This window comes from Trachypithecus francoisi, unplaced genomic scaffold (assembly GCF_009764315.1).
Source record: "Trachypithecus francoisi isolate TF-2019V2 unplaced genomic scaffold, Tfra_2.0 Lachesis_group0, whole genome shotgun sequence".
In the NCBI taxonomy this organism is placed as follows: Eukaryota; Metazoa; Chordata; class Mammalia; order Primates; family Cercopithecidae; genus Trachypithecus; species Trachypithecus francoisi.
The window spans coordinates 187,524,523-187,551,987 of NW_022681453.1; the positions used below are offsets into that span (position 1 = coordinate 187,524,523).

Genomic DNA, 27,465 nt, shown 5'->3' on the forward strand with positions numbered 1-27,465 from the left:
CCTTGTGAAGTCTTTTCATCAGCCACATGGAAGACCCCTTAGAAAAACAATCTCTGTAATTTGTAGTTTTGGACATAGTGCTTTAGGAAGGTGGATGTCTGAAGGTGGGCTGGGTTTAAGACATCTCTCAATGCTATGGGACAGTGTGGTACAGTGAAAAGAGCTCATCCTGACAATTTAAGACACTAAATTCTACTCCTGCCTCTTCTAGTAGGTCACCTGCCCTTTCTGAATTTGTTGTCTTTTTTTTTTTTTTTTTTTTTTTTTGAGACAGAGTCTCACTCTGTCACCAGGCTGGAGTGCAGTGGCACGATCTCAGCTCACTGCAACCTCTGCCTCCCAGGTTCAAGCAATTCTCCTGCCTCAGCCTCCCAAAGAGCTGGGATTACAGACATGCACCAGCACGCCCAGCTCAATTTTGTATTTTTAGCAGAGACAGGGTTTCACCATGTTGACCAGGATGGTCTCAATCTCTTGACTTTGTGATCCACCAGCCTTGGCCTCCCAAAGTGCTGTGATTACAGGTATGAGCCACTGCGCCTGGCCCTGGGTTTGTTTTCTTAACTACCAGGTTATATGCTTGAAACAGATGACTTAAAATATTCCGTCCTCCTCTGAAGTTGTTCTTTAAACTTTTCTATGTAAGTAATTGATTGAGTTGTATTCCTAGGTGTTTTATTCTCTTTGTAGCAATTGTGAATGGGAATTTACTCATGATTTGTCTCTCCTTTTGTCTATTATTGATGTATAGGAATGCTTGTGATTTTTGCACATTGATTTTCCTGAAGTTGCCTATCAGCTTAAGGACGTTTATCCATTTGTTTGTTTGTTTTAATTAAAAAAAATTTGGGTACATAATAGATGTATATATTTGTAGAGTACATAAGATATTTTGATACAGGCATGCAGTGCATAATAATCACATCAGGGTAAATGAGATATCCACCCTCTCAAGCATTTATCCTTTGTGTCATAAACAATCCAATTATACTCTTTTAGTTATTTTAAAATGTACGATTAAATTATTAATGACCATAGTCACCTTGTTGTGCTTCAAATACTAGATCTTTTTTATTCTTTCTGATTTATTATGCCCACTAACTATCCCTACTTCCCTCCCCCAGCCCTCCCACTACCCTTGCCAACCTCTGGTAACTATTATTCTATGCTCTATCTCCATGAATTCAATTGTTTTAAATTTAGCTCCCACAAATAAGTGAGAACATGCGAAGTTTGTCTTCCTGTGCCAGGCTTATTTCACTTAACAAACTGACCTCCAATTCCATCCATGTTGCTGCGGGTGACAGCATCTCACTGATGTTTTCTGGTTGAATAGTACTCCGTTGTGTATATGTACCACATTTTCTTTATCCATTCAGCTCTTGGTGGACATTTAGGTTGCTTCTAAATCCTGGCTATTGTGAACAGTGCTGCAACATGGGATTGTAGATATCTTTTGGATATACTAATTTCCTTTCTTTTGTGTATATTCCTAGCAGTGAGATTGCTGGATTATATGGAAGCTCTATTTTCAGTTTTTTGAGGCACCTCCAAACTGTTCTCCATAGTAGTTATGCTCATTTACATTCCCACTGCCAGTGTCATGTGAAGTGGGAAGGGCCCTGGCCTGAAAGTTAGGAGACTCGAGTTCAAATGGCAGCTCTGCCCTGGCTTGACAGTGTAACTGGCCACTTTATCACCAGGACTTCGTTTCTTCATCAGTAAAATGTTTGGTTTGGACTGAAGAGTCCCTTTTTCATCTCTGACATCCTACAGTCCCTTAAAACTCCCTCCTCTGGGTACCTCATCTTTTTCAGTTGCTCCTGCAATCCCTCTCTTTTGCATTTCTGTGAGGAAATATCCAAAGCACTGGATTACTTGAGAGAATATTTCTGGTTCCTCTTTCTCTCTCACACTCTACACTTTGCTTTCTAGAATTGGAGCCTGGAGAAGAAGTGTTGTCTAAAGAGCTTGCTACAAGATTTCCCTAAAAAGTGTTGGGTCTTAAAATTTCATCTATTTTTCAAGTTCTTAGAATACTGTTAATTTGCAAAGCTGATTATGGATGGCATACTTTATTATGCTTTTTATCATACTTCAAAACTACATTATGCATTTGTTCTTTCTGTCTCTCTCCCATGCTTAGTCATTATTTCTGATGGTACCTTCTAAACTGTTGACATTTTTTTCTTTCTGATTTGTAATAGACATTGTATAATCTGAGTTTAGGCAGAGATAGTGAAAGTGCTGCTCTGCCTGTGTTTCAGCCAGTCCTGGGTTAATATTATTCATATGGCAATGTCTGTTTTACTTTAGGACTCAACTTATTTAATACTTCCTCTCCTCCTCTTTCAATACATAGAGAAAAGGCCTTTGAAATGTAATTTCTCTCCCTATGGGAAATGCTTTCTATGAATTTTTCATTTTCAATACAAACTTTGCTTCATTTTACAAAACAGTATCTGTCCATGGCATGAAAATATACTGGAAGGATATGAACAGTAAAGGAAGATATTTTTCTAACTTATGTTAAGTCAATAGTGTAGTGATTCCAAGGGAATTGAGAGGTTCGTGTATTTATTCATATATTAGTGAAAAATTCAAAATTCTATCTCTAAGTAAAAATGAATTTGAGAAGTATCTACCATTTTTATTGTCCATCTCTTTGGACATATTCTTTGCAGTATAGCAGAGTGGAAGGAGATTGGACTTATAGAATTAGAAATGCTAAATTTTTAATATTGGCCTGGCTACATTGCCTGGACTTTAGGAAAATCACTTAAGCTTTCTTAGCCTTAGTCTTTTTATCTGTAAACTGGGAATAATAATGCCAGTTTTTCAAGGTTGCATTGAGGATCTTAGATAATACATATGACATTCATGGCACATAAAATATGAACCAATGAAGTTGCCAATGCAATTATACCTTCATTAGGAGTTGTCATTTCTGCTACTTCTCATTAGAACATCAAAATTAGTTCCTTTAATCTTTACTGAAGCACAGAGCTTTAAACTCTAACTTTGAAACTTCCAAAATGAAGTGTGAAAGGTCTGAGGCCTTGTGAGTGTGAAAATACTGTTCACACTTCATTTTAGAAGCTCCAAAATTTGTTACCAAATTGAGATTGAATTCAGGAATCATATTTTAAAGGCCTGGTGCATGCCATTTTCCAAAGAAGGACCAGAAGGCCATAATCAGAATGCTCATCAAGTGACCACACTCTGTACTGCATTGCAGATAAATTACCTCTGCGTGGGGAGATGTGTCTTGAGATTCTGCGGTCAAGGCTCAGACAGCCCCAGAGCTGGAAACCTCAGAGCATTTATGCCTCTGTCACTAAAAGATGGGGTTATGGGGGCTGGACAGAAAGCTTGAGAGGGATGAAAAGTTCAGTGGGCTTGAGGGAGGATTACTGAGTTACAATAGTATCCACACTGCAAAGTGCCTTTTTACTTGCAAGAGACACATTATTTATCTAGAATTTTAGACTGGGTCTCTTTTCAGCTCACTGTTTACATTGTCTGTGATTTGTTCTCGTTGATTGAATGTGAGTGAGTGTGAAGCATATCTAAACAGGTCTCACAGCAAGTTTCTTTCATAAATCTCCTCTGGTCTATATGCTGTGTACCCTTGACAAGGAGAACACTATTAATGGAGTCAGTATGCACTGGAACTCAGAGCACTGACATGGGAATTGGGAGCTCTTAGGTCTGTTGGTTCTGCCAGAGAGTGACTCTGTGACCTTGGGACAACTTGATTCACAAACAAGCTGAAGGAGAGCATATCTGTCCTAGACCGAAAGCTTATCTGAGAAGGATGCTACATGACTACAAAGGCGTTATTATAGTTTCTTAGTTCAGATAAGGAAAACACTAATCATTACTCCAAACTTCTAGGCTTTCTCTTTGTCTTCTAAGCTTGCTTTCCCCTATGATGTCCAGTCTCTCCTAAACCAGATAAGGATTCACACTATTAATCTCAAAAAAATCAATTCTTTGCATTTGTGCTTTTATTAGTTCAGTCATTAGTCAGTGAACACTTATTGCACATCTACTGTTTGTGCAGACACTGTGCAGTCAGGGGATGCAAAAGATCAGTCAGTCTTGGTCCCATCTCAAAGAACTCAAAATATGGTGGAGACAAGCATGTATACCAAACCAGAACACAGTATAATGAATACGACAGGAATATACCTGCAAAAGTTATATGGGTGAAGAAAGAAGGATTAATTAGTTCTACCTGAGAAGGACTAATTCAGGGAAGGCTTTGGAGAACAGGGTACATATGATTGGAGACTTTACTGGTTCAGTCAGCTATGTAAGTGAGAAGGATAACATGAAGAGAGGTGCCAAAGGGAAGGAAGTATAAGATATGTGTAGAGGCCGGGCACAGTGGCTCACACCTGGAATCCTAGCACTTTGGGAGGCCGAGATGGGCAGATCACTTGAGGTCAGGGGTTCAAGACCAGCCTGGTCAAGGTAATGAAACCCCATTTCTACTAAAAATACAAAAATTAGCTGGGTATGGTGGTAGGCGCCTTTAGTTCCAGCTACTTGGGAGGCTGAGGCAGGAGAATTGCTTAAACCCAGAAGGCGGAGGTTGTAGTGAGCCAAGATTGCACCACTGCACTCCAGCCTGGGTGACAGAGCAAGACTCCATCTCAAAAAACAAAACAAAACAAAACAAAAAAACCAGTTACATGTAGAGAACTGTAAGTAATCTGATCTGGCTAGAATATAGGCTACCAGAGGGGAATGGCTGAGCATGGGTCAGAGTTGTAAACATCCTTACCAGGCCAATGAGTTGGATTTCTCCTGAAGGCATAGAGGGATCTGTTTATAGTTTCTAGGTGAGAAAGAGTTTATAAACTTGCCTGTGTTTTAGAAATATGCTCTGGCAGAATAGAAAAGGTGATCAACCAGAGTAGGACAGAGCTCACACACGGCTGCCCTCAGGTCAGATACCTATACATGTATTTTGTTTGACAGTCAAATGATTTTAGTGTAAACTACTTGCAAATATTTAAAATTGGAGAAATTTTACAGAAAAATCTAGATTTTCCAGCTTCTATTAAGAAGTAGAGATCACAGTTTCTGCCTGGCAAGAAACAGCTGTTGCTGAGAAGGGTCTTCCACCTTCAGCTAGAGCATGCAATCTGACATTTGCTCTTCTGGTTCTTGTATTTGAGTGTGAGACTCCTGGAGTAAAGCAAACCCAGGGTCAGAAAGATGACTGGTGATGATGTTGCAATTGTACTGTCAGGACTGATGAAAACCTAAACTAAGGTGGAAGCCTTGAGGAATGAAAAGGAGGGCAAGGATGGATTTGCTGATTGTTTAGATGTGTCATGGATGAAAGAGATGGAGAAGTCAAAGAAGACTCTCGGGTTGCAATTTTAGGTAACTGGGTAGGATTCCCAGGGAGTCAGAAACCCGGAAAGAAGAGAAGGCTTTGGGAAGATGACAGTGTATTCAGTGTGGCTTTTTGTGGTTCAAGACTTTGGAAAATATTGATTAGACTGTTGAAAAGTACTTATAGGTTAGGAACCTGGTCAGAAAGTATTGTGCTAAAATAGGATTGTTGTTATGACCCAAGCAGTCATAAAAATAACTTTTATTGGCCAGGCGCCGTGGCTCACCCCTGTAATCCCAACACTTTGGGAGGCTGAGACAGGTGGATCACGAGGTCAGGAGATCAAGACCATCCTGGCTAACACGGTGAAAACCAGTCTCTACTAAAAAACACAAAAAACTAGTCGGGCGAGGTGGCTGGCACCTGTAGTCCCAGCTACTCGGGAGGCTGAGGCAGGAGAATGGTGTGAACCCAGAGGCGGAGCTTGCAGTGAGCCGAGATCGCGCCACTGCACTCCAGCCTGGGCGACAGAGCGAGACTCCGTCTCAAAAAAAAAAAGAAAAAAAAAAAATAATAACTTTTGTTATCTAACTCTCATACTTTATCTTGAACTCTTAACAGGTTGTCAGGCAAGTATCTGTTCTTGAAACCAGAAAAATAAGTCAAGAAATAGGGATATTTGAAATGCCTATTATAAGTGGGCTTATAACTATAAATGATATTTCACAATGGAAAAGTAGAAACAGTCCTTAGTTCAGCCAATGTGAAATAAGTGGGTAATGTTATTTAATAGAATGCAAATTTGAAATGAGTGATAGCCATTATGGAGAATTTTGTTAGAAAAAAAAATAAAGTGAATATAACACATGAAGCAGAGCTGGAACTAGGAAAAAGGAAATCATTCTCCTGGGGAACCAAATTAAGGAGACTCCACCTCGCAAACACTTGTGGGAACCTGACAGTAAGCACCTCCTTAAATACTGCTCCCATCCTCACCCTAGCCTTGAGTTTTTGCAAAAATATATGTTATAAATGTTTATGACTATATATCACAAACTGTTATTCTCAATTTTATGAAATTCCCTAGATATGATTACAATAGTCATTTGAGATTTATGATCTTATCTAATTGTTATGTATGTGCCCATTGTGAGGTGATACAGGCAGAATGAGCTCTGAATTCGAGACTTGTGGAAACTACAAGAGCCTCAAGTCTGGTCTTACGAGTCTCCGGGTGGGGCTGAACTGGCTGCGGCTCCAATGAGAGGCAATTGCTTGAGAGCTGTTTCCACCAGCATGCTGTGTGGAATGGGTCACTCTCTGATGCAGATCCCACTGATACTGATGTCGCACTCTTGCTGATTTTGATGGGCCAGTTAATAGCAGGGCAGCGTGTCAAGATGCTGGAACAAGGAAGTCGTTTGTACTATTTTTCTCACTGGAGTCTTTTCCTTATGACATGCCATTCAGTCTTAGAAAATGTGAGACCTGAAGTAGACTTTCAGCATCACCTAGTCCAACCTCTTTCATACACAGATGTAAAAACTGAGGCACAGAGGAGGGGAATAACTTCACTCAACTCAAAGGTCAACATGGTGTTCTGTCTCTACTAAAAATACAAAAATTAGCCAGGCGTGGTGGTGCACGCCTGTAGTCCCAGCTACTTGGGAGGCTGAGGCAGGAGAATCACTTTAACCCAGGAGGCAGGGGTTGCAGTGAACCGAGCTCTCACCGCTGCACTCCAGTCTGATGACAGAGCAAGACTCCGTCTCAAAAATAAAAGAGAGAAATTAGGTTCAGGGTGTGGCAGCAAGTAATAATGATTAAACATTGTTTAGTTAAATAATTAAACAATGCTTACTCCTCTCCCACTGAAGGAGGTAGAAGGCGCAGCACCATGGTGAGCAAGGCCCAGCTTCCTGCTGTGTTCCTCTGCCATGCTCAGCATGTAGCCACCGTGGCGTGATGCCAAACGGCTGTGCCATTCCACTGCACTGAGGACAGAGGGACCCTTTTCTTCTGAGGACACATCGTTTCACCTTAATCCCTTTGGCCCGAACAAAGTTGCATAGCTGCAAGGACGGCTGGGAAATATATTTATTCTGGGCAGCCATGTACTTAGCTACAATTTAGAGGTTCTAAAGAAAGAAAGGAAGAGAATGGAAACAATTTTCAAGGCCTACCACAGCAAATTGGTGCCATTTCTAGGACTAGTATCCTATTTCCTAATTCCTAGTAGAATGTTTTTTCTAGACTGTAGATTTTTAATTCTCATAAAGATGTGATTTTTAATTAAGAAGCCTATAAGAACACTTTGAATATGTACAAATTCATCATTTTATACGTCCATACTGGATGCAGTGATTCCCCCTTGCTTAAGATCAATTTTTATTTTTATTAATCCCTTGATATATAGATAGGAGTCAGGCAGACCCAAGTTTAATTTCTGTCTGCCAACTTGTAACTTTGGGTCCATATGAATAAAAAAATCTATGCTTTGATTTTGTTTTTTCCTCTCTAAAATAGTAACAATAAGTCATCTTGGGGTTGTTTTAAAAATTAAATGGGATGATATTAATGAAAGAGCTTAGCCCAGTGTTTAGTACTGAATAGGTAGATATCTAATGGTACAGACATCAGTTTCCTTCTTCTTTCTCCTCACTTGCTTAGGTTTCCTCCAACCTGAAGACAACATACATTTTTCATAGGTAATTACAAAGAATTTAAATCCTTGACAAAATTATTTTCCGGCTATCCATAGTGGATATGTCTAGATAAATACTCTGTTCATCTTAAAAGATGAGGAGGTTCTGACACAATCAGATAACTTTTTAAAAGTTATGAATGCCTGAGCCCCAACCCCAGAGATAACGATTAAGTAGGTCTAGGAGGTTGGTAGTTTTTAAATGAAATTTTTAGTTTTTATAGCTGCCTGAGTGAGTCTGATGTGCTATTGTGTTTCACACGGATCAATATGATGGTAAAATGAAGCAGAGAAAACGGGGAAGCTGAGAGGTCACTTAGGCAGGTATTGTGATGATCTAAGTGAGAGATGATGGAATAATACGGTAACAGATGGAATTAAAATATTTAGTGGGCAAAATTAATAGGACTTGATATCTGATGAGATATAGGAAAATAAATTTAATACATCTTTCAGCACTAGCAAAACTGTAGCTCTTGAAATTTGTCTGACCTGAACTGATGGGTTTGGGATAAAGGACAGGAGAAATTGTGATATATAAAAATATTAATATTTAGAAAATTCTTCTGACATTATTAATATAGAGAAAATTCTTAATTATCTGAAATAATGAGCCAAACCCAACAAGATAAAATCTACAAGGGTCAAGTCAAATTTCATTCTTATCTTTAAAAGTTGGCTATACAAGTACATCATATAAATGTCATTTACTTTGATAGCTGTTTATATTTTTTTAAAAAAGAAAGGAAACAGGACTTGTAGAGAAGACAGTCTGACCATAAGATCAACAATAATAATAATAATGTAGGACCACAGAAAAGTAAATGAATTCTGCATTCATCTAAAGAGGGGGAAGCAGCAGTACCTGTAGTGCTGAGTTCAGTTCTGGGCCCCACATATTGAAAGCAACCTGGATAAACTAGAACTTGGGCAGATAAGGGTGCTTGCCAGAAATTTCTCATAAGGAATGCTGGAAGGTATCTCTTTATTCCAATAAAGAGAAGACTAAGGAAAGACAATGTTTTCAGTCCTCTTTAGGGCTGTTAAATTGAAAAGGCAACAGATTTGTCTGGAGAGGACAGAAGTAGGGCCAATGGGGAAGAAGGTATTTAGGTCAAAATAAGAAAGCTTTAACAATTAGACCTACCAGTGGAATGAAGGAACACCTTCCAAGAGAGTGAGCTGTCCCTGGACATGGTATAAGCAGCCTCAGGGGCTGGAAAAACACTGACTGACTGAGATTGGTGTAGAGGGAATTTATGGATCAGACTGATTGGGGAAAATAGCCCCTAAGGTTGTCCTCACTCTGACATCACTCTGTGATTCTATGTGAAGTTCTAGCTTTTTAACAATTTCTTTGTATAATTAAATAATTTATCTTTATTGATCGAGAACTAATCATTTAAAAAACTACTGTCTTTTCACATCTAGAGATGATAAGAATAATACTTCGTGCTTTTGAAGAAAAGGAATTTTATACAAATAATCCCATACCAGTGTATTATGCTTTTGCAGGGATAATCAAGAGCCTGCAAAATTTGAAACCACATTTTCCCCTGTATGGAGAAGGAAAGTCTATTTTGCATCTGTACTTTATGGCTTGGGCATTGTTATTGCTCATATGCCCTAGAATTTTTAATAAACCTAACCAGCTTCATGAAATTACACTGCATTAACTCCACATGGCCATGTCCAAAATTTAATACTCATTCATGTATTCAAAGATTTATTCAACAAACAATCCCTACTGTGTTTCATGTGCTATTGTCAGTGCTAGAAACAGCCGTTTAAAAATGTTTAAATCCCAGTCTTTGAAGAGTTTCTAATCAAATATAAAAACGTTGTCTACGTGTCAATTACTATCGCTCCATACCTATTTACTCCAAAACTTAGTGTCTGAAAAGAACAATCATTTATTATTGCTTACAGTTTGGTGAGTCAGAAATTTGATAGCATCTTTGGCCAGGCGTGGTGGCTTATGCCTGTAATCCTGGCACATTGGGAGGCTGAGGCAGGCGGATTACTTGAGGCCGGGAGTTCCAGACCAGCCTGGCTAACATGGCGAAACCCTGTCTCTACTAAAAATACAAAAATTAGCCGGGCATGGTGGCACATGCTTGTAGTCCCGGCTACTCGGGAGGCTGAGGCACGAGAATCACTTGAGCCCAAGAGGCAGAGGTGGCAGTGAGCTGAGATCACGCCACTGCACTCCAGTCTGCGGGACAGAGTGAGACTCTCCCAAAAAAGACGAAAAGAAAGAAAGAAATTTGATTGCGTCTCAAGTGGGCGAGTCTGGCTTGGGGTCTTTCGCGAGGTTTCTGGCGTGAGATCTCTCAAAGGCTGCTTCTCCTACACCTGACCCAGGAGTATTTGAACAGCTAGTCTGGAATAACTTGGGCTTTTCTGGTATCTCCCTCTATCTGCATGTGGTCTCTCCAGCTTTGGGATAACCTAATTTCTTACATGGTCACTGCCATAGTTTGAATGTGTCCTTTAAAGTTCATGTGTTGGAAACTTAGTTCCCAATGCAACAGTGTTGAGAAGTGGGGTCTCATAAGAGATGATTAGTTATGAAGGCTCTCCCCTTATGAAGAGATTGATGCCATTATTTTGGAAGTGAGTTAGTTATTCAGAGAGTAGGATGTTACCAAGTGAGTTTGACTCCCTCTTGCTCTCTTGCTCTTATCCTCTCTTGCCCTTCTGCCTTCTGCCCTGGAATAACACAGTATGAAGGCCCTCACCAGATGCTGGCACCATGATCTTGGACTTCCCACCCTCCGTTACCATGAGCCAAGTAAATTTATGTTGTTTATAAGTGACACAGTCAGTGGTATTGTATTACAGCAACACAAAGCAAACTAAGATAGCAACTGAGGATTCCAAAGATATGTATTTCAAGAGAAAACTAATATCACATTTTAAGATTACCATTAGGAGGGCTGGGCACGGTGGCTTACTCCTATAACCCCAGCACTCTGGGAGGCCGAGGCGAGTGGATCACCTGAGGTCAAGAGTTCAAGACCAGCCTGGCCAAACATGGTGAAACCCCATCTCTACTAAAAATACAAAAAAAATTAGTGGGCTTGGTGGCGGGCACCTGTAATCCCAGCTACTCGGGAGGCTGAGGCAGGAGAATCGCTTGAACTCGGGAGGTGGGAGTTGCAGTGAGCCGAGATCGTGCCAGTGCACTACAGACTGGGCAAAAAGAGTGAGACTCCGTCTCAAAAAAAAAAAAAAAAAGATTAGCAATAGGAGTCAGGCAGCATCACTGCTATGACATTCTCTTGGCCAGGCAGTTGCATAGGTTCTCCCAAGACCTCACCTCTTAATGGTGGACTGTTAGTATTACATTGTGAGATGCGATGTATTTTGGTATAGTCGTCTTTGAAAATTACAACTTGCCATAGCATATGAACAGATAACACTGTACTTGGGTTCTCTGCTATGGTGCTGTGAAAGAACAGAAGAGGAGAGTGATTAATAAAGGAGGTAACATTCACACATCATGGGCCATATAATTTGATGTATTTAACTTGCTAAGAAAATATGTTCAAGGCGGGGCAACAGCAGATGGAAAGGCGTGAAAGAACAATGAGCACAAAGTGTTTAAAAGCTTGGGTTGACAGGAACAAAGACTGAGTTGTGGGAGAGGTGGCAGGCTAGGTGCCTGGGCAGGGGAGGTAGGACAGTATCCTGAAGGGCCTTGAACATCAAGTTAAACCGCTTGGCTTTGGGGAGCAGTCACTGGCTTTAGAGCACAGGCGTATAAACTGATCCTCTTTGATAATCTCTTCCATCTACAATCTTTCTTTCCTTTGATAGTAAACATATCATCTCTGCTAAAGTTTGCTTCCTAGCTTAAACTGAACACAGACTCCAAACCAGTGAAGCACTTTAGGTTTTTTTCTTTTTCTCCCTTTTTTTTTTTTTTTTTACTCACCACAAACAACTCTAGAACGGCATGCATTTGAACAAACCAAAAGTAATTTCACTCTTCTAATTTTCAGTGCTTTTTGGCTAAATGCAGAGTGAGAAATTCATACCTTTTTCAAGCAGTGTGGGTTCTTTTTCCCAATTTCTGTCATCCATCTGGTTCTCTGGAGGTCTTGGAATCCAGGAAAGTGTTAGTTCACTGTGCTGAAATCCAAAAAAGACTGTTAAACTGTGAAAGAAAATTTGCATTCCAGAGACACTGAACGAGTTAGTCCACCACCCTTTTGCAACAGCAAGGAGAAAACATCTGTATTTCCTGCCTCTTTGTCTTTAAGCAGTTATAGAATGGAAAACCCTGTGCTCCCTGGCTGTGCCGTTCATACCTAGTTAATCTAAATCACTTTTGGCAGGGTGGGGGAGGAATCAAAACATGGAATTATTTTATTTCTTGTGTCAGAAAATATTACAGCCAAGATACAGCTTAAGGGAAGCCAATTACTTCACCAGCTTCCTTTTGAGCTCCTCATGAGGTTTTAAGCTCATGAATGGGTCCCAGAGCCGGCATTTGACATACACATCAGCAGTGCTCTATTCGGAAGGAAACCGCACAGTCATAGCCATGATGGTGGCATGTCTTTATGGCCTTCCTAAGTCATGTGCTGTCTTTTGTCTTCCATTGGCAGAAGTATAATTAGAAGGCCTTGTTCTCAACAGAAGCCAAATGATTGCCAAATCTGTTCATCTGATCTCTAGAGAATTGAAGTTAGCTCAGGGCCCTCTGGCTGTTCTCTTTGCCACTCCCGGGAGTTACAGGCTTAAAGTTATCCCTTTCTTTTGAAACAGAATCAAGTTTGCTTCAAAGGAGCTTTTCTGTCATCCCCAGGAGTACAAAGAGAGACCTTCCATGACCCTAGTTGTTTGGCTCAGGCCACTTGTAGCTTACTATAATTTAGGAAGTAATTGTAATTCATAAAGCCAGGTAGATAATAAACATCTTGGCAGGGTTGAGTTTCAGGCAACTCTGAAGGGAACTAACATGTGAGTGGAATGGTATTGGGAACATTTCAAGTCTCTGCTTGCAGATCTTGATTCTAATGGATGACTCAAATTGGTTTAATTCTGATCTGAAATGTGCAGGCAGGCAGTCATTACTGTCTATACACATAGCTAAAAACATCATCGCTTAAGCACGAGTTTTAGACCTTCCCCTGGATGAGTTAGTTACCCATGGTAGACAAATACTGTAAGTAAAAAGAGCATTCTCCTAATTTCAATGTTGTGTGATTAACTTCAGATCATTTATATTCCTAGAGAAATATGTAGCACTATTTTTTAAAAAAATATATTCTTGCTGAGATAGAATAAAGAACACAAAAGTTGTAAGAGGCCTTAGATTTTAGGTTATTTAATGTCATTTAATTTTGTATTCAACCAATACTTATCGATTGCCTGTTATGTCTTAAGCACTGCTGCAGAGGCTGCAAATGCGGTAGTGTCTTGAACAAACTAGTGTTAAGATGAACAATAAGCATGGTAGAAGCATAGTAGCAACTAAAAACATGAAGTGATATCACATCGTGATAAGGACTATGAAGAAAGCAACAGGGTAAAGAAACAGAGTCTGGCTCTGGAGAGGGGGCTGCTGACATGCGTGGCGATGGATGCCATCCAAGGATGGTAACGAAGTTTGGGGTATGTCTCTGGGAGTAGATGCTGTTGGATGAATCTTTGGAGTATTCCCAAATAATTGTTCGTTCATGTACTTACTAAAATATTTACTGAGCTCCTTCTCTGTGCCCCAGGCATTGTTCTGGAAACTGAGGGTGATGCTTTGAACAAGACAAAGAACCATGCCCTATTGAAGCTTTTGTTCAGTCCTCAAATCCCTCCATTTCAAGGGACCAAAAGGCCTATTAACTTAATTCCCTTATTTTATAGCTGACAGAATTGAGGCCCAGAGAGGAAATGCTTTGTACAAAACTCACTGCTGGTGGCTGACGTTGGCAAGACTAGAATACAGCCCTTGACTTCTGCTTTATTTCTCCTTGCCACTGAGCCATACAGAGTCTCTGTAAACATCTGTGTCAACAATTCTAGTTTAGTGCTGGGGTTAGTTAGCACTGTGACCCAAAGATAAGTCTTTTTCTCTATCAAGGCCTCATGTCTACTCTTAATAAAGGTAACAAAATTGAGGGTTGTCAAGATGGGGCTTCACAGGCGCAGGTTCCAGGGGCTTTGTTGGACCTTGATTATGGTTAAGTCAAGAAAATGGACCCTGCCAAGTATAACTGCCGCAAATGAGACAGAGAACTCTATGAGACTTCTCACTGGCTCACAGACTTCTCTGTACACACTCTAAATGCATGGTATGTAACTACTCCATCACTTGATAGGCACTCCAGGTATGTAAACTAAATAAGATACATGGCAAGAAAAATTACCTGTTGAAAACAAAACAACAAAAGCAAAATAATCTGTATTTTTCCAAACTCAATATTCAATATTCAAGGGAGTACAGGTACTTCTGTGTGTTTATTTTATACTTGTCTACTTCTGTCCAGTAATAAGAATGATAGAAGTTGGCTCAGTTGATGAGTTAGAGGATGTTGAACCAAGATGTAGGGCTGATCCTTCTGTGTAACAGTAATTCTCTCCAGCGAAAAGAGCTTTATAACAATATCTTTATATCTATTTACATTCTTAAAGAATGCTTCTCCCATTTCTTATCATATTTAATTCTCACAATTCTGGAAGACTGGTAAGGCAGAATACTTAGTATCCCATTCTACAGATGAGAACATTGACACCCATGTGGCTTATGGAATTTTGTTCAAAGTGCTGTGAAATTCCAGCTACTCTGGAAATTCACTCCCTCAGTGAAACTGGCCTGAGTGTCTGTTAATAACCTCATTTATAGGTTGCTGATACTTAGAATTGTGAAAGCTGGGCATAAGGCTTCATCATGTGAGGCTTTGGATAGGATTATCTCCTCTGAGCTCTTAGCCAGAGGACCCCATATTTATCAGCGTGCAACAATCTTGTTTTGACAGCGACAAAACCCAAGTAATGTAACATACTCAGCTTAACAATTTTTCTTTGGCCATGTAAGTAATTATGTTAATTTTATCATATTCGTATTGTTACATGGGCCTGAACACCAGAGAGAAATGCTGGTACTCCAAAAAGGACCTAGTATGGATTGGGAGAAGAGCACTGCATAGAAACCGTGTCATCTGTGTCCTGGACTTTTTCACAAAATAGTATACTACATTGTGCAAATATACCACGATAGGCAAATCAGCTTCCCCGAATGCAGTGTCCTAGTATGTAAGGTGAGACAGTCGGGCAAGATGATTCAGGGAATTTTTCAAGCTCAACCAAACTACGTGTTTATGAAAGGCTATGGGAAATCTGCATGCTAAAGATTATTCACTGCATTCTGAATAATTGCCTTTATATAGGATAAGGTAGAAAGATATTTGAGAACCTTGTTAATTGGAGAACAGTATGAAGTAGAAGAATGAGCCCTTCTCTTTGTACTTTAGAAAACACAGGTTCAAATCCTGGCTGCATTTATAGCTGTGTGGCATGTAATGGGGAAAAGAATTCTGCCGTTCCACCTCCCATACCAGAGTGCTCTGGAGATTAGATGGGCTGCTGTTTGTGTACATTTAGTAAACTTAAGGGATTGTACCAAATCAAAGTGTCAGTTATTATTTTTGGTGTATAAAGGAACGTAAATTACTTTTATGAAGAATGAAGAAATGTATGGAATTGGAGTATAATCAGGTTTATATAGAAGAAGAGCTTTTTCACAAAATTCCCAGAAAAGCAGGGGAAAGTCACTTAGAAATCTAGAAGCCCATTTTATCTTATGACATTATCCAATTATCCCAGAGTATCATATGTACAATTCCTTACAGAATCCATTTGTCAAAAGGACAGTTATAAAATATAGGAGAATTAATGGTGAAGGGAAAAATTATAGAAATACAGTGCTTCAATGTGATAGTTATATTAAATGATCAAAGGATGACAAGTTAATTGAATAAATGTCTTAGCCCCTTCAAATTTGTATAGGGAATTTATAAAACTAACATTTATTATATAGTCAGGACTGGGTTCTCACTTTGATAATATGTGAACTCATTTAAACGTCACAACACTGCAATGTAGACACGTTAGTCTACAGAAACCAAAGGCCAGAAAGGTCAAGAAAATCGCCTAGCTTTTCAAACCCAGATCACCTTTTTACTAATGTTTCACTAGTTCTCTTACTGTAATATGGCAGACCTTCTTTGATGTCTGAGTTAATAAATCTTCACCTGACTTATGTTGTAAAGGCAAAATCTATCATTTGACTTGTCTCAGAAGGAAAGGAACTCAATTCTTTTCTTTCTCTCTCACCATAGTCTTAGTCTTCTCAGATGTGACTGAGGTGTGACCCACAGCCGTTAGCTCTCACTCCCCTTCCCCCTGCCCCACATTTTTCAAGGATCAGAAGACATTCAAGAGAAGTGTTTTGGAAGACCCATCATGCCACATGGGTTACACATTTTAAAGTAAAATACTACCTCTCTGGGCATTAAGGTATAAATAAACTAAATGTTCTATAATTGAGATTTTCTTTTCTGATTTACTAAAGCTCAGATCACAATCCTAACCCTAGTGCTTAAGAATAAAAAACAGGGCCGGGTGCGGTGGCTCAAACCTGTAATCCCAGCACTTTGGGAGGCCGAGACGGGCGGATCACGAAGTCAGGAGATCGAGACCATCCTAGCTAACACAGTGAAACCCCATCTCTACTAAAAAATACAAAAAAACTAGCCGGGCGAGGTGGCGGGCGCCTGTAGTCCCAGCTACTCGGGAGGCTGAGGCAGGAGAATGGCGTGAACCCAGGAGGCGGAGCTTGTAGTGAGCTGAGATCCGGCCACTGCACTCCAGCCTGGGCGATAGAGCAAGACTCCGTCTCAAAAAAAAAAAAAAGAAGAAGAATAAAAAACAGGGCATAATTTACTTTGTAAAGGATGTGATTTCTAGCTCATGGCAAAATTTAATAGAACGGCCTCGTTGCCATGATCTTTTTGTTCTTTCCGTTGGCTTTTTCCTTACGGCTTTAGGGCATATTTCTTAATTTTTTTTTTTTTTTTTTTTTTTTTTTTTTTTTTTTGAGACATAGTCTTGCTCTGTCGCCCAGGCTGGAGTGCAGTGGCCAGATCTCAGCTCACTGCAAGCTCTGCCTCCCGGGTTTACGCCATTCTCCTGCCTCAGCCTCCCGAGTAGCTGGGACTACAGGCGCCCACCACCTCGCCCGGCTAGTTTTTTGTATTTTTAGTAGAGACGGGGTTTCACCATGTTAGCCAGGATGGTCTCGATCTCCTGACCTCGTGATCCGCCCGTCTCGGCCTCCCAAAGTGCTGGGATTACAGGCTTGAGCCACCGCCCCCGGCCATATTTCTTAATTGTAAAACCAGTGTATGTAGTCCAAATAAAAACAGAAAATTTTATAAGAAAATTGTTTTTCTAAATTCTTTTTAATACTAACACATAGGTTTTGTCTGTGCTAGTTAAAACATGGATGTTCGACCGGGCGCGGTGGCTCATGCCTGTAATCCCAGCACTTTGGGAGGCCGAGGCGGGCAGATCACCTGAGGTCAGGAGTTCAAGACCAGCCTGGCCAACATGGTGAAACCCTGTCTCTATTAAAAATAAAAAATTAGCTGGGTGTGGTGGCACGCATCTGTAGTCCCAGCTACTCAAGAGGCTGAGGCAGGAGAATCACTTGAACCCGGGAGGCAGAGGTTGCAGTGAGCTGAGATCACGCCACTGCACTCCAGCCCAGGTGACAAAGTGAGACTCTGTCTTTAAAAAAAAAAAATGGATGTTCATGTCTGGCAATATTGAGTTCCCCTTCACCAGTGCTGTTTAGTACTCAGATTTTGTTACAATATTCTTCCTGTGCAAATAATTTGTTTCCGTGCAGGCTTATCTGCGACTCCTCTCAAAGAGTATTAGATATTAAAGATTCTTGTTATAGCACAACATTAATTCCAGAGTGGGTTAAAATAAGTTTGTTTTCAAGTGCCAAATCCAGTTCCAACTAGAATAGATTGTTAGAGTCATAGACCACCACCAACTGCCTGCTCTCTCACCATTCATAAGTAATTACTCTCTTCTCTGCATTCCCATCATTCATTACTTGTGCCTCAATGATAGCAATTTGTCATGCCCTTTGCCTCGAATCAGTTATTAATAGTTGTGTCCACCTCTCTCACTGCATTGGGAACCTTTGAGGGCAGGGATGGCGTCTTTGTCTTCCGTCTCTTCCTCTGTCCCTGCCAGGCTGTTGAACGCTTTGTTCTACTCTTTCGGCTTTCTGCAATATTAGAATCAGTGCGGAGGCAGCTCTGCTCTTTAGAGAGGCATATGAGAAGTTTGTTTAAAGAGAGTTTATAAGAAAGCTGAGGCAATACATGCAAAAAGTTGTGCTCCAAAAGATTAACAAAAAAAAGTTGAAATTCTTTTACTGAATTTTCAGTTATGTGTTTCGTAGCTGTCATTTTCAGGGGTAGGGGACTGTGTCATGACATCCAAAAAATATAGTTTAGAGATTTGATGCTATCTATTACATTGTTTCAAAACTTTTCCTATCTAGCAGGAAAACCTTCATCTGTAAAAAAAAGGAATTTTGATTCTAATTGAAAAATCATAGTCCTAGGGGTGGGATGCTATTAAGCTTGAGATTATTATTTTCAGTCTGTTTCAAAACACACATTACATACAGATACAAATATCGACTTAGATTAAGATAGAGGCAAAGGACATTAGAAAGAGCAAGAGAAATGTTAACAAAAAGTGCATGTCTCACAGGAAGGCAGAGCCGTTGGAAGGTTATCTAGTATACGGTCATTGGAACTACCAAGGTAAAATGATATCTTCACCTGCAAAGGAAACCCAAAAGTACTGCCACCATTTGGGAAGCAACCTTGGTGACCAGAATCAAGGTAGAGAATAAGTTTGTATTCCATAATTAAGTTGGGCAATAGCAGTATTTTGAGTTCAAATAATGGCACTGACATTTCAAGAGAAATTGGCTGAGTCCTAGCCCTGCTCCTTCTTGACTGTACCACACTGCCATTCTGTTGGGAACACTTACACTTGAGCTGCACTTCCCAACCTTTCTCACATCCCAGTTCATGTGGAAAATGATGACATTCATTCAGCACACTGGAGTAAGTGGATGAGCTCTCTCCTGTCCCAAGGCAACCACTCAGGAACTCTGGACACCTCTGGTCCCTCCGAACCCTCCCAAATATGGTGCACCCAGAACCTACTTGAAGCACACTGTGTGTTAACCTGCCAGTTGAGAAGCTCTAGACTAGAGAATTGTTTTGCAGGATTAAATAGAAAAAAAAAAAAAAAAAACTTATTTTATATAAAGTACTTACTTAGAGTTTATTAATTCATTAACTAACTGATGGTTGTGGAGCATTAATTTTATGCAAGCATACTGTTGTAGATGCTTGGGATCCAATGACAAGTTTTCTCTTATCCTGTAGGAGTTTAGGAGACAAATTGTCTTAAGATCTTAACATGTTTTATCTATTTATTTGCATGTAACTTGCAGATAGTAAGCCTGAATGCCTTCTTTCTATTTGAAATACAGAAAATACAGAGTGTGTCTACTGATATACAGATTCCATATAATGTGATGTAGCAGAGAGAGAGTCTCCACTGGACAGAGAATTAGGAGACCTGTATTGTAACTCCCAATCTGTCACTAGCTGTGTTCCCTATCTTGAATCCAGCAGTTGGACTAGAATCATGGTTTTTCAGATAGTACAGGTTCCATCTCTTCATGCCCTTCAGCCAGAAGTGATTTGGGGCTCTTTAGTATGTGCTTTTTTTGATAAATTGCTTCCCTGAAGAAAGGATTATGGGTGAATGGCCAAGTAAAAGGAGTTGAAAATTCCTCGGCTAGTGTAATCGCTGAAGACTTTTCAAGACTGAATGTCTTCTAACTCTCTCTTTTTTCTTTTTGTTCTTATCTCAACAAGACCTAAACTATCTAGATCATGAGCTGTCACTCCTTATCTTTCCAAGAATCTTTCCTGTTTCACGATATTGTTTTTGTACCTAAAAAAGGTAAAGATGAATATAAGATCACATTTTAATGTTATAAAATAAAAATGTTAACATTTTCAAATGGCAGTAGTCACTTTATAGTCTTCTGAATCTTCAATTACATATGTAAATGAAGACTATATATCTTGATTTTAAATACTCAAAATTAAACACGTATACCTGTGTAATATGTAAATAACGGTAATATTCTTATTCTTTATCATCTCATTAGTAGTTCATGTTTATGTTACCTATATGCTTCATTTATATTCACACGATTCTTTAGCTCTTCTGCCTGTTACAAGTTATTTACACAATATCCAAGGATAGGAAAAAATACTACCCCATTGTATCTCTGACTTAAAAACAGTTGCATTTGGGAGTTTTCTGTACAAAGTTGATTTGTGATTTAATTTTGTTTCACTGTTTTTTGTTTTTAGTCGCAATTGTATTGCCAACATTTCAGAAAAGTTTATGAGCTGTGACTTTTAGCAACAGAATTTGCTTTTTTCTGCCACTCTTACATCTTTTCACTTTAACCATACTTTCATTGGAGTAGCCTAAAACATTTTTTATGGGAAAAAAATCCTCAAACAGTGCCTGCTGCAAAATGAATAAAATGTGCATTCTTCATTCAGCTTCGGCCAAAGGCCTTCCACAGCTGATTACCAATTACTTACTATGTGTCACAGACTTTGTAGTCCCTGGGCAAGGATGCTTCCTATTTTGGATACTGTAGATAGAGTGTACAATAGGAATAGGAAGTATAAGAAGTATGGGGACTTCCTATACTTTTCCACAGGTGTTGATTGCAAGGACACTTCTTGATAACTGTGTGCAAATCTGTTTCAGAACTTGTTTCCTAGGAAACACAACCTCAGACTATGGCTTCATGGGAGGAGGGAGGAGTGATGGCAGTTTAGTCATAGAGGTTGACATAAACCACTAAATCAAGTGCATTGTGTTCAGTGTCATAGGGGAAGCATAATACAATCCTATGGGAGTGGAAGAAGTTACTTATTTTGCTTGGAATACAACAGAAAAAGATTTAGGAAAGATTTTTCAGAAGAGGTGACATTTGAGTTTCACTTTGAAGAATGAGTAGACATTCTCTAAGCAAAGTAGGGTATAAGATAGTCTGGGCTTGTAAAAGAATGTTGCTTATTAAAGATGTGGCAGAAAGCTCAGTGTGGCAGCTGGGAGGAGGAGTTCCACGGGACAGCGATGGAGCTGGATCAGGAGTCCAGTCACAAAGCACACTACTGATATTGAAGGTTCATAAACTGGAAAGAGCACTTTCAGCTATCAATCCTGGCAACCCTACTAGACAAAAAAAGAAAAAAAAAGTGATTTGAATAGGCGTATTTAGAGACATCCCTCTTTCACTTATTTGCTTACTGTCTTTGTTTTCAAAACTGTTTTGTCAACCATTTCATGTTAACTTAGTTGAGATGAACCCAATGTTTGCATGTCTGGCTTTAAAATAATCATCTAAACACAAAAATATACCTCTATGGTGCTTACAATGTTACCATTAGCAATTTCTAGAATTATCAGTGGAGGTGCATAGTAAAGGTAATATAGTCCGTGCTTCTAGCAAATGAATGCCCCTTTCAAACCTCTGATAAGGGGTTATCCAGTTGTTTTTGTATATTTCTGGTGATGTAAACATGTACCTTTTTCTATTGTTGTTAATACTGATTTATTACAGATTAATAAAATTACAGTTTGAATTAATCATTTTTCAAATGAGAAATCTGAGATCGAAGGAAGAAATTATTTACCCAATGTCATACGGTAGATTTTGACAAAGTCAGAAGGATAATTCACATTCTTCACCTAGCAGCTTTCCTTTTTCATGGCCATGTAATGAATTCCTTAGCTCCCTCTCTGAATTATTAGGAGTCAGGTAACTGGGGTACCAGTCCCACCTCTGCATCTCATGCTCTCCACAACTCAAGTCCAGCAGATCCATTCTCAAAGTCTATCTGCTCACCTGTGGAAAGAGAGCCTAGACTAAGGGAACTCCCAGACCCTTCCTCCCTGACACTGTGAGTTTTTCCTTTCTCAAAGGCTGCTAGTGTACCCCACTGGAGACTGAAAGGGGAAGATTGCAGTAAAAGGCGCAGACTGGTGAAGGATAACATGTCCTTCTACATCATTCACTAGCCTAGGATGCCAGTCAGCTGCATTCTTGGAACTTTTATTTTCCAATTTGAGGGCATTTTGCAATAGGCTGATTTTAATCATATTTTATACTTTTTTTCCTTTGTGGCAGAAATGGTTGTAGTACCTGTTCTTTGAATGCAGCATCTGTAGACCACAAGGTCTTTCCATAGGAACTAAGCCTGTTATATTGCTGCTAGTTTTGAGTAAATGAGCTGAATCTTGCAGCCAAGCCTCAATGCAAACAAAAACATTTTCTGGTCAAACATTTCCTGGTTATTCCTCTCCATTACAGGGCTGACTTAAAAAAAAAAAAAGGTAAAAACCCACAGAGGAGCAAAACTTAAGTCCTAGGAAGACAATTTCCAGCCACATTAGCTCAGATTGTCAGGGTAGAAAAGAAACAGGCCCTCATTCTTCAAACCATCATCATCTCCAGACTCTTACCCTGTGCTCTTCTGCTATTTTAATTTCACCACTTCAAAATGGGAAAAACAAATAGGTTAATAGTTTCCATGCGTTCAGACTGTGACCAGAGGCATACGAAGCAATTTCAGAACCTCAGGCAACCACAGCTTTGAGGGAAGGATGATGATGGATTTACCAATTCATCTTGGGATGGATTCCAAAGTTAAGGGAGTCAGGCCAGCACCGTGCTGCCAGAGTGGGATATAAACAATATTCCTTCGTTCCTTCTTTTTGCACACATGCATCTCAGGCTTATTTCTATTTCAGACAGTATACTGGGTGCATTATAGGACAGAGAAATACATTCTTAAGACATAGTCTCTGCCCCTAATGAAATTAAAGTCTGGTAGAGGAAATAGACATATGCATAAATAATTTAAATAAAGTGCACACTTAAAGTATTGTAAGCAAAGCAAATAAAGTGCTCAGGAATGGGAAAGAAAGAAGCAATTCATTCCAAGTGGGACCACTGAGGAAGGCTTCCCTGGGGAATGGCCTTCTAGCCTGTACCTTGAAAGATCAAAATGGCAGATTGCGATACATCTAGGCATTAGCCAAGGCACAGAAGTATGGGAGTTTCACATAAGTTTGAACAAGAGTGAGTAGTCTGGGATGTTATGAGAAGCTGAGCCTAGAAAGGAGGGTTGGATACCATGTAAAGAATGAGCTCTTTTGAGATTGTGGAGCCATTAAGATTTTGTTATCCAGAAAGGTACTTGTACTTGACCACATCTGTGTTTGGGAAGAAAACTGGAAGTCATTGGAGACAGGAGCAAGGGGAGTATTATAAGAATAGAGATGCAAACAAAGAAGCCAAATCAGAGGTCATTACTATAGGTTAGACGTAAGGACACTAGTTACCTACATACAGACACTTCTTGCTTCATAGCCATTTAAATATCCTCATGATAAAAAAGCAGTTACCCCTGAATTTCCACATCCTATTCAGTTCTGCTTCTTTCTAATAAGATCCACATCCCAGGTTTATTCCTGATTGTAAACTCAATGAGTTAGTCCAGATATCTCAGTTGGAATATAGTATTTTACATGTGAAACATGGTTGTTTGGTAAGAGCATGAGATTAAAGGGGAGGATGGAAAGTTAACAGCCGATCTTTCTGTGACCTTACTCACTAAGTGGTGTCCCTTTTAAGGGGTGCTGTATATTTTTAAAGCTTAGCATATTTTTAAGGCCAGATAAATGAGTTTCTTAATTCACTTTTTCAAACCAGCTCCCTTGTACATTCAACATTTCTATCAAGAGTTTATGAACTCTAAACTTGGAGATGGTGTGTAAATCAAAGTTTTAAATGATCAGAAGCCTAATTGGTTATGCTGAGTTCTGATTTGGGTTCTGCATCCTAGCATGCTCTGTCTCAGTTATCTGACAGACTATTCTGTAAAAAGTAGGGGTCTTAGCGATCGCACTATGGTCTAAGTGGTCGCACTATGTCTTTGATAATGAGTCAAGTTTTAGAAGTAATAGTGAAGCATTCTTCAATTGGAGAACCCGAGTGGTATAGTTCAAAGGTCAACAGACTATGCCCATGGGTCAAATCCAGCCCACTGTCTGTTTTTGTTTTGTTTTTTTTTTTTTTGTAAATAAAGTATTACTAGAACACAAGCATGCCCATGTGTTTACATGCTGTCTATGACTGCTTTCCAGCTATAATAGCAGAATTCAGTTGTTACAACAAAGTCAGAAATATTTACTATATGGGACTTTAGAGAAAAGTTTGCCATCACCTTTGCTATAGGAAACAAAGAAAGGAACAAGGATAGAAGTCAGAAAACACATGTTCTCAGTTCTGGACTTGCCACCTACTACCTGAATGATACTAGAAAAGCCATCTGACCCATCTAATTGTGTTTCCTTCTCTCTGTAACACACTTCTTTGGCCAGTTTGTTAGTTAATTGGTTGATAACACTTGTTTTATGTTTTTAAGGACTGTATTAAAGCTGTAGATGTGATTTGTAAATGGTGATAAATGCCTTCCTTAGAGTAGTGTGATAAGCACCTGAGACAATCTGTTTTGTAAAGAGGCTTGTCGTGCAGTATGGACCCCCTTCTGTCCCAGTCTAATGTTGTTTCTGTTTCCTTCCCCAGAATACTCTGGAGCAGTGCAACGTGTGTTCCAAGCCCATCATGGAGCGGATTCTCCGAGCCACCGGGAAGGCCTATCATCCTCACTGTTTCACCTGCGTGATGTGCCACCGCAGCCTGGATGGGATCCCATTCACTGTGGATGCTGGCGGGCTCATTCATTGCATTGAGGACTTCCACAAGTAGGCAACCTACTCTCTCGTCACCACCCGGCTAGTCCTTTTGGGGTCTGTTCTTACTGCCCGGCATCTGGGCATACATTCTTCTCTCTCAGAACTACAGAATTTCAGGATTTAGTGAGGACTTTAAAAGAGCTTATTGATCCCCTCATCCAATGCAGGAATTAGTATCAGATGATCCATGCAGTCATCCAGCCTGGTCTCTGTGTCAGGGCTTCCCCAGAGCTTGTCCATTGCATCTCTGGGTAACTCTAATGATGAAAAAGCTGGCTCAGCTATAGTGTGTATGTATTAGAAAGAAACAAGATCCTGGCCTAAATATGAACAAAATGTGTGACATTTGGCAATTGCTCAACTTTTTTGAGCTCTTCAATTTGGTCATTAGACCAAACCCTCTCTAAAGCTCTCTCAGCTGTGACAACCCAGAGTTTTCTCAAGAGCTAATCTCTACATCCCTGCCACTCTACTGATAGGAAGTTATGGTGGACAGACAGAGAGAACCATTCAGTTCTTTTACTAATGCAAGCCTCTCACATATTCAGAGGCAGTTTCATGCCGTTGTCAACATATTCACGCCATTCCCCAGCCTTTTCTTCCACCCAAGTCTTCTCTTTCTCAAGTTATTTTTTAATAGAATTAATGAATGCACATTGTGTGCTCTTTTGAGGAGGATTAAAAAATGATGCCTCAAGATCAAGGCCAGTTACTCATGGGCCCAAAATAATCTGTTCCCCACTACTTCCTTTCTCTCATTTGTAGGTCCTTCTTTCCTGTATTACGGCTGGGGTCTTTATGAAAATTAAGAAGTTTATACAGTTTTGTATTTTGCTTATTTTTATTGGCCAGTTTGTTAATCGGTTGATAACATTTGTCTTATATATATATATATATATATATATTTATATATAAAACAATATATTTTTCATATTATATATATTTATATAAAACTATATATATATATATATATATATTTTTTTTTTTTTTTTTTTTTTTTTTTTAAAGACAAGGTCTCACTCTGCTGCCCAGGCTGGAGTGCAGTGGTGCAGTCTCGGCTCACTGCAATTCTCCTACCTCAGCCTTCCAAGGAACTGAGACCACAGGCATGCACCACCATGCCCAGGTAATCTTTGTATTTTTAGTAGAGAGGGGTTTTCACCGTGTTGGCCAGGCTGGTCTCAACTCCTGTCCTCAAGTGATCCACCTGCCTCAGCCTCCCAATGAGCTGGGATTATAGGCATGAGCTACTGTGCCCAGCAAACATTTCTTTTATATTTTTATGGATGGTATTAAACCTATAGATATGATCTGTAAATGGTGGACTCAGGTTTCTGTGTTTGCTGGGCAGTGGCTTTGAAGACAGCCTCTGAGGCTATCAAAGAGATGAAGCTTGTATTGCTCACCAGGTTGGGTATCCATTCTATGGCCTCCAAGTGTGAAGTCTTCTGAGTTAATTGTCACCACTGTGTTGATTGTCAACAACCAGGAAGCCCTTACCACAAGCAGTTTGGAGACCTGAGATTCATATTTTAAAAATGAATGTCCTAACCACTTTCCAAGTAGCAAAGAAAGTGAAAACCTCACCAAAAGACGTGAGGATGAATGAATTAAAAAGTCCCAGAGGCAGAAGTTTGCAACCTGAATTAGACAAGGAAGGACTCACTTTTAAAGGGCAGTCACAGCATAAATTGTACTTCACGTTATTGATATTTTTAGCTTGTAATTACACATTAAAAAATCCCTGCATCTATTTAAGGGAAGTGAAAAGATCTCAATGGGGAGTATGTTCTGTCACTGTTTCTCTCCTTTCTTAGACTTACCCTAATCCAAGAAAGACTGATACTTATAATCAGAGCACACGTTTCTGTGGCTAGAGAAGACTGATACATTACACCCCTCAATTAAAGCAGGAAATCAATTTTGACAAATGTAAGTTTATATCTGTGCCATTTATCTTTCATGTCTAGGGGTAGGGAGCATAATTAGAGACTGGTGACTGGTGACATAAGTGTGTGGGTCTGAAAGCTCCCAAAAAGGCAGACTTGAGCAACTAAAAGGGGGATAAAAAATTAAAACCCCCAGCTAACCTTTCCCACTAGTTCAATGCACGTTAAAACATAAATTAAAAAATAATAGTAATGTTGTCTTCGTGATTGGCAGGTATGTAGAGAGAGAAGTGTTTTGATCCTTTCCCCATTTCCTAAAGGAAAATCAGAAACTGTTTTACGGAACTCTTATTTATGAGCCTTAAAATTACTAGAATACAAAGCAGCTGAAAGTCCAGCACAGGCTCATCACTGAAAGACCCAGGAGAGGGCAGACAAAGGGATATTCCTCCAGACAGTTTTTGGGATCTTGTTTGTGCTCCTTTCGCGTGGGTCTCCTTCTGTGGACCTTTAGAAAATGCATGTTGGCCAGGCACGGTGGCTCAAGCCTG

General features: G+C 39.7%; 1 protein-coding gene and 1 long non-coding RNA gene across 10 annotated transcripts in view; one reads left to right on the forward strand and one right to left on the reverse strand.

Annotated features, from left to right (window-relative positions):
• Window positions 1-27,465, forward strand: part of LPP (LIM domain containing preferred translocation partner in lipoma) — a 731,638-nt gene that overhangs the window by 698,085 nt on the left and 6,088 nt on the right. For all 9 annotated transcript variants that reach the window (XM_033213032.1, XM_033213033.1, XM_033213039.1 and 6 more), the window contains one exon: window positions 24,856-25,034. In XM_033213032.1, coding sequence (XP_033068923.1) covers window positions 24,856-25,034 — 179 coding nt within the window. The remainder of the gene's footprint in view (window positions 1-24,855; window positions 25,035-27,465) is intronic.
• The window catches only part of LOC117084369, a 98,833-nt gene continuing 83,195 nt past the window's right edge, over window positions 11,828-27,465 (reverse strand). The window contains exon 4 of the long non-coding RNA XR_004437415.1: window positions 11,828-12,194. This is a non-coding gene — a long non-coding RNA (uncharacterized LOC117084369). The remainder of the gene's footprint in view (window positions 12,195-27,465) is intronic.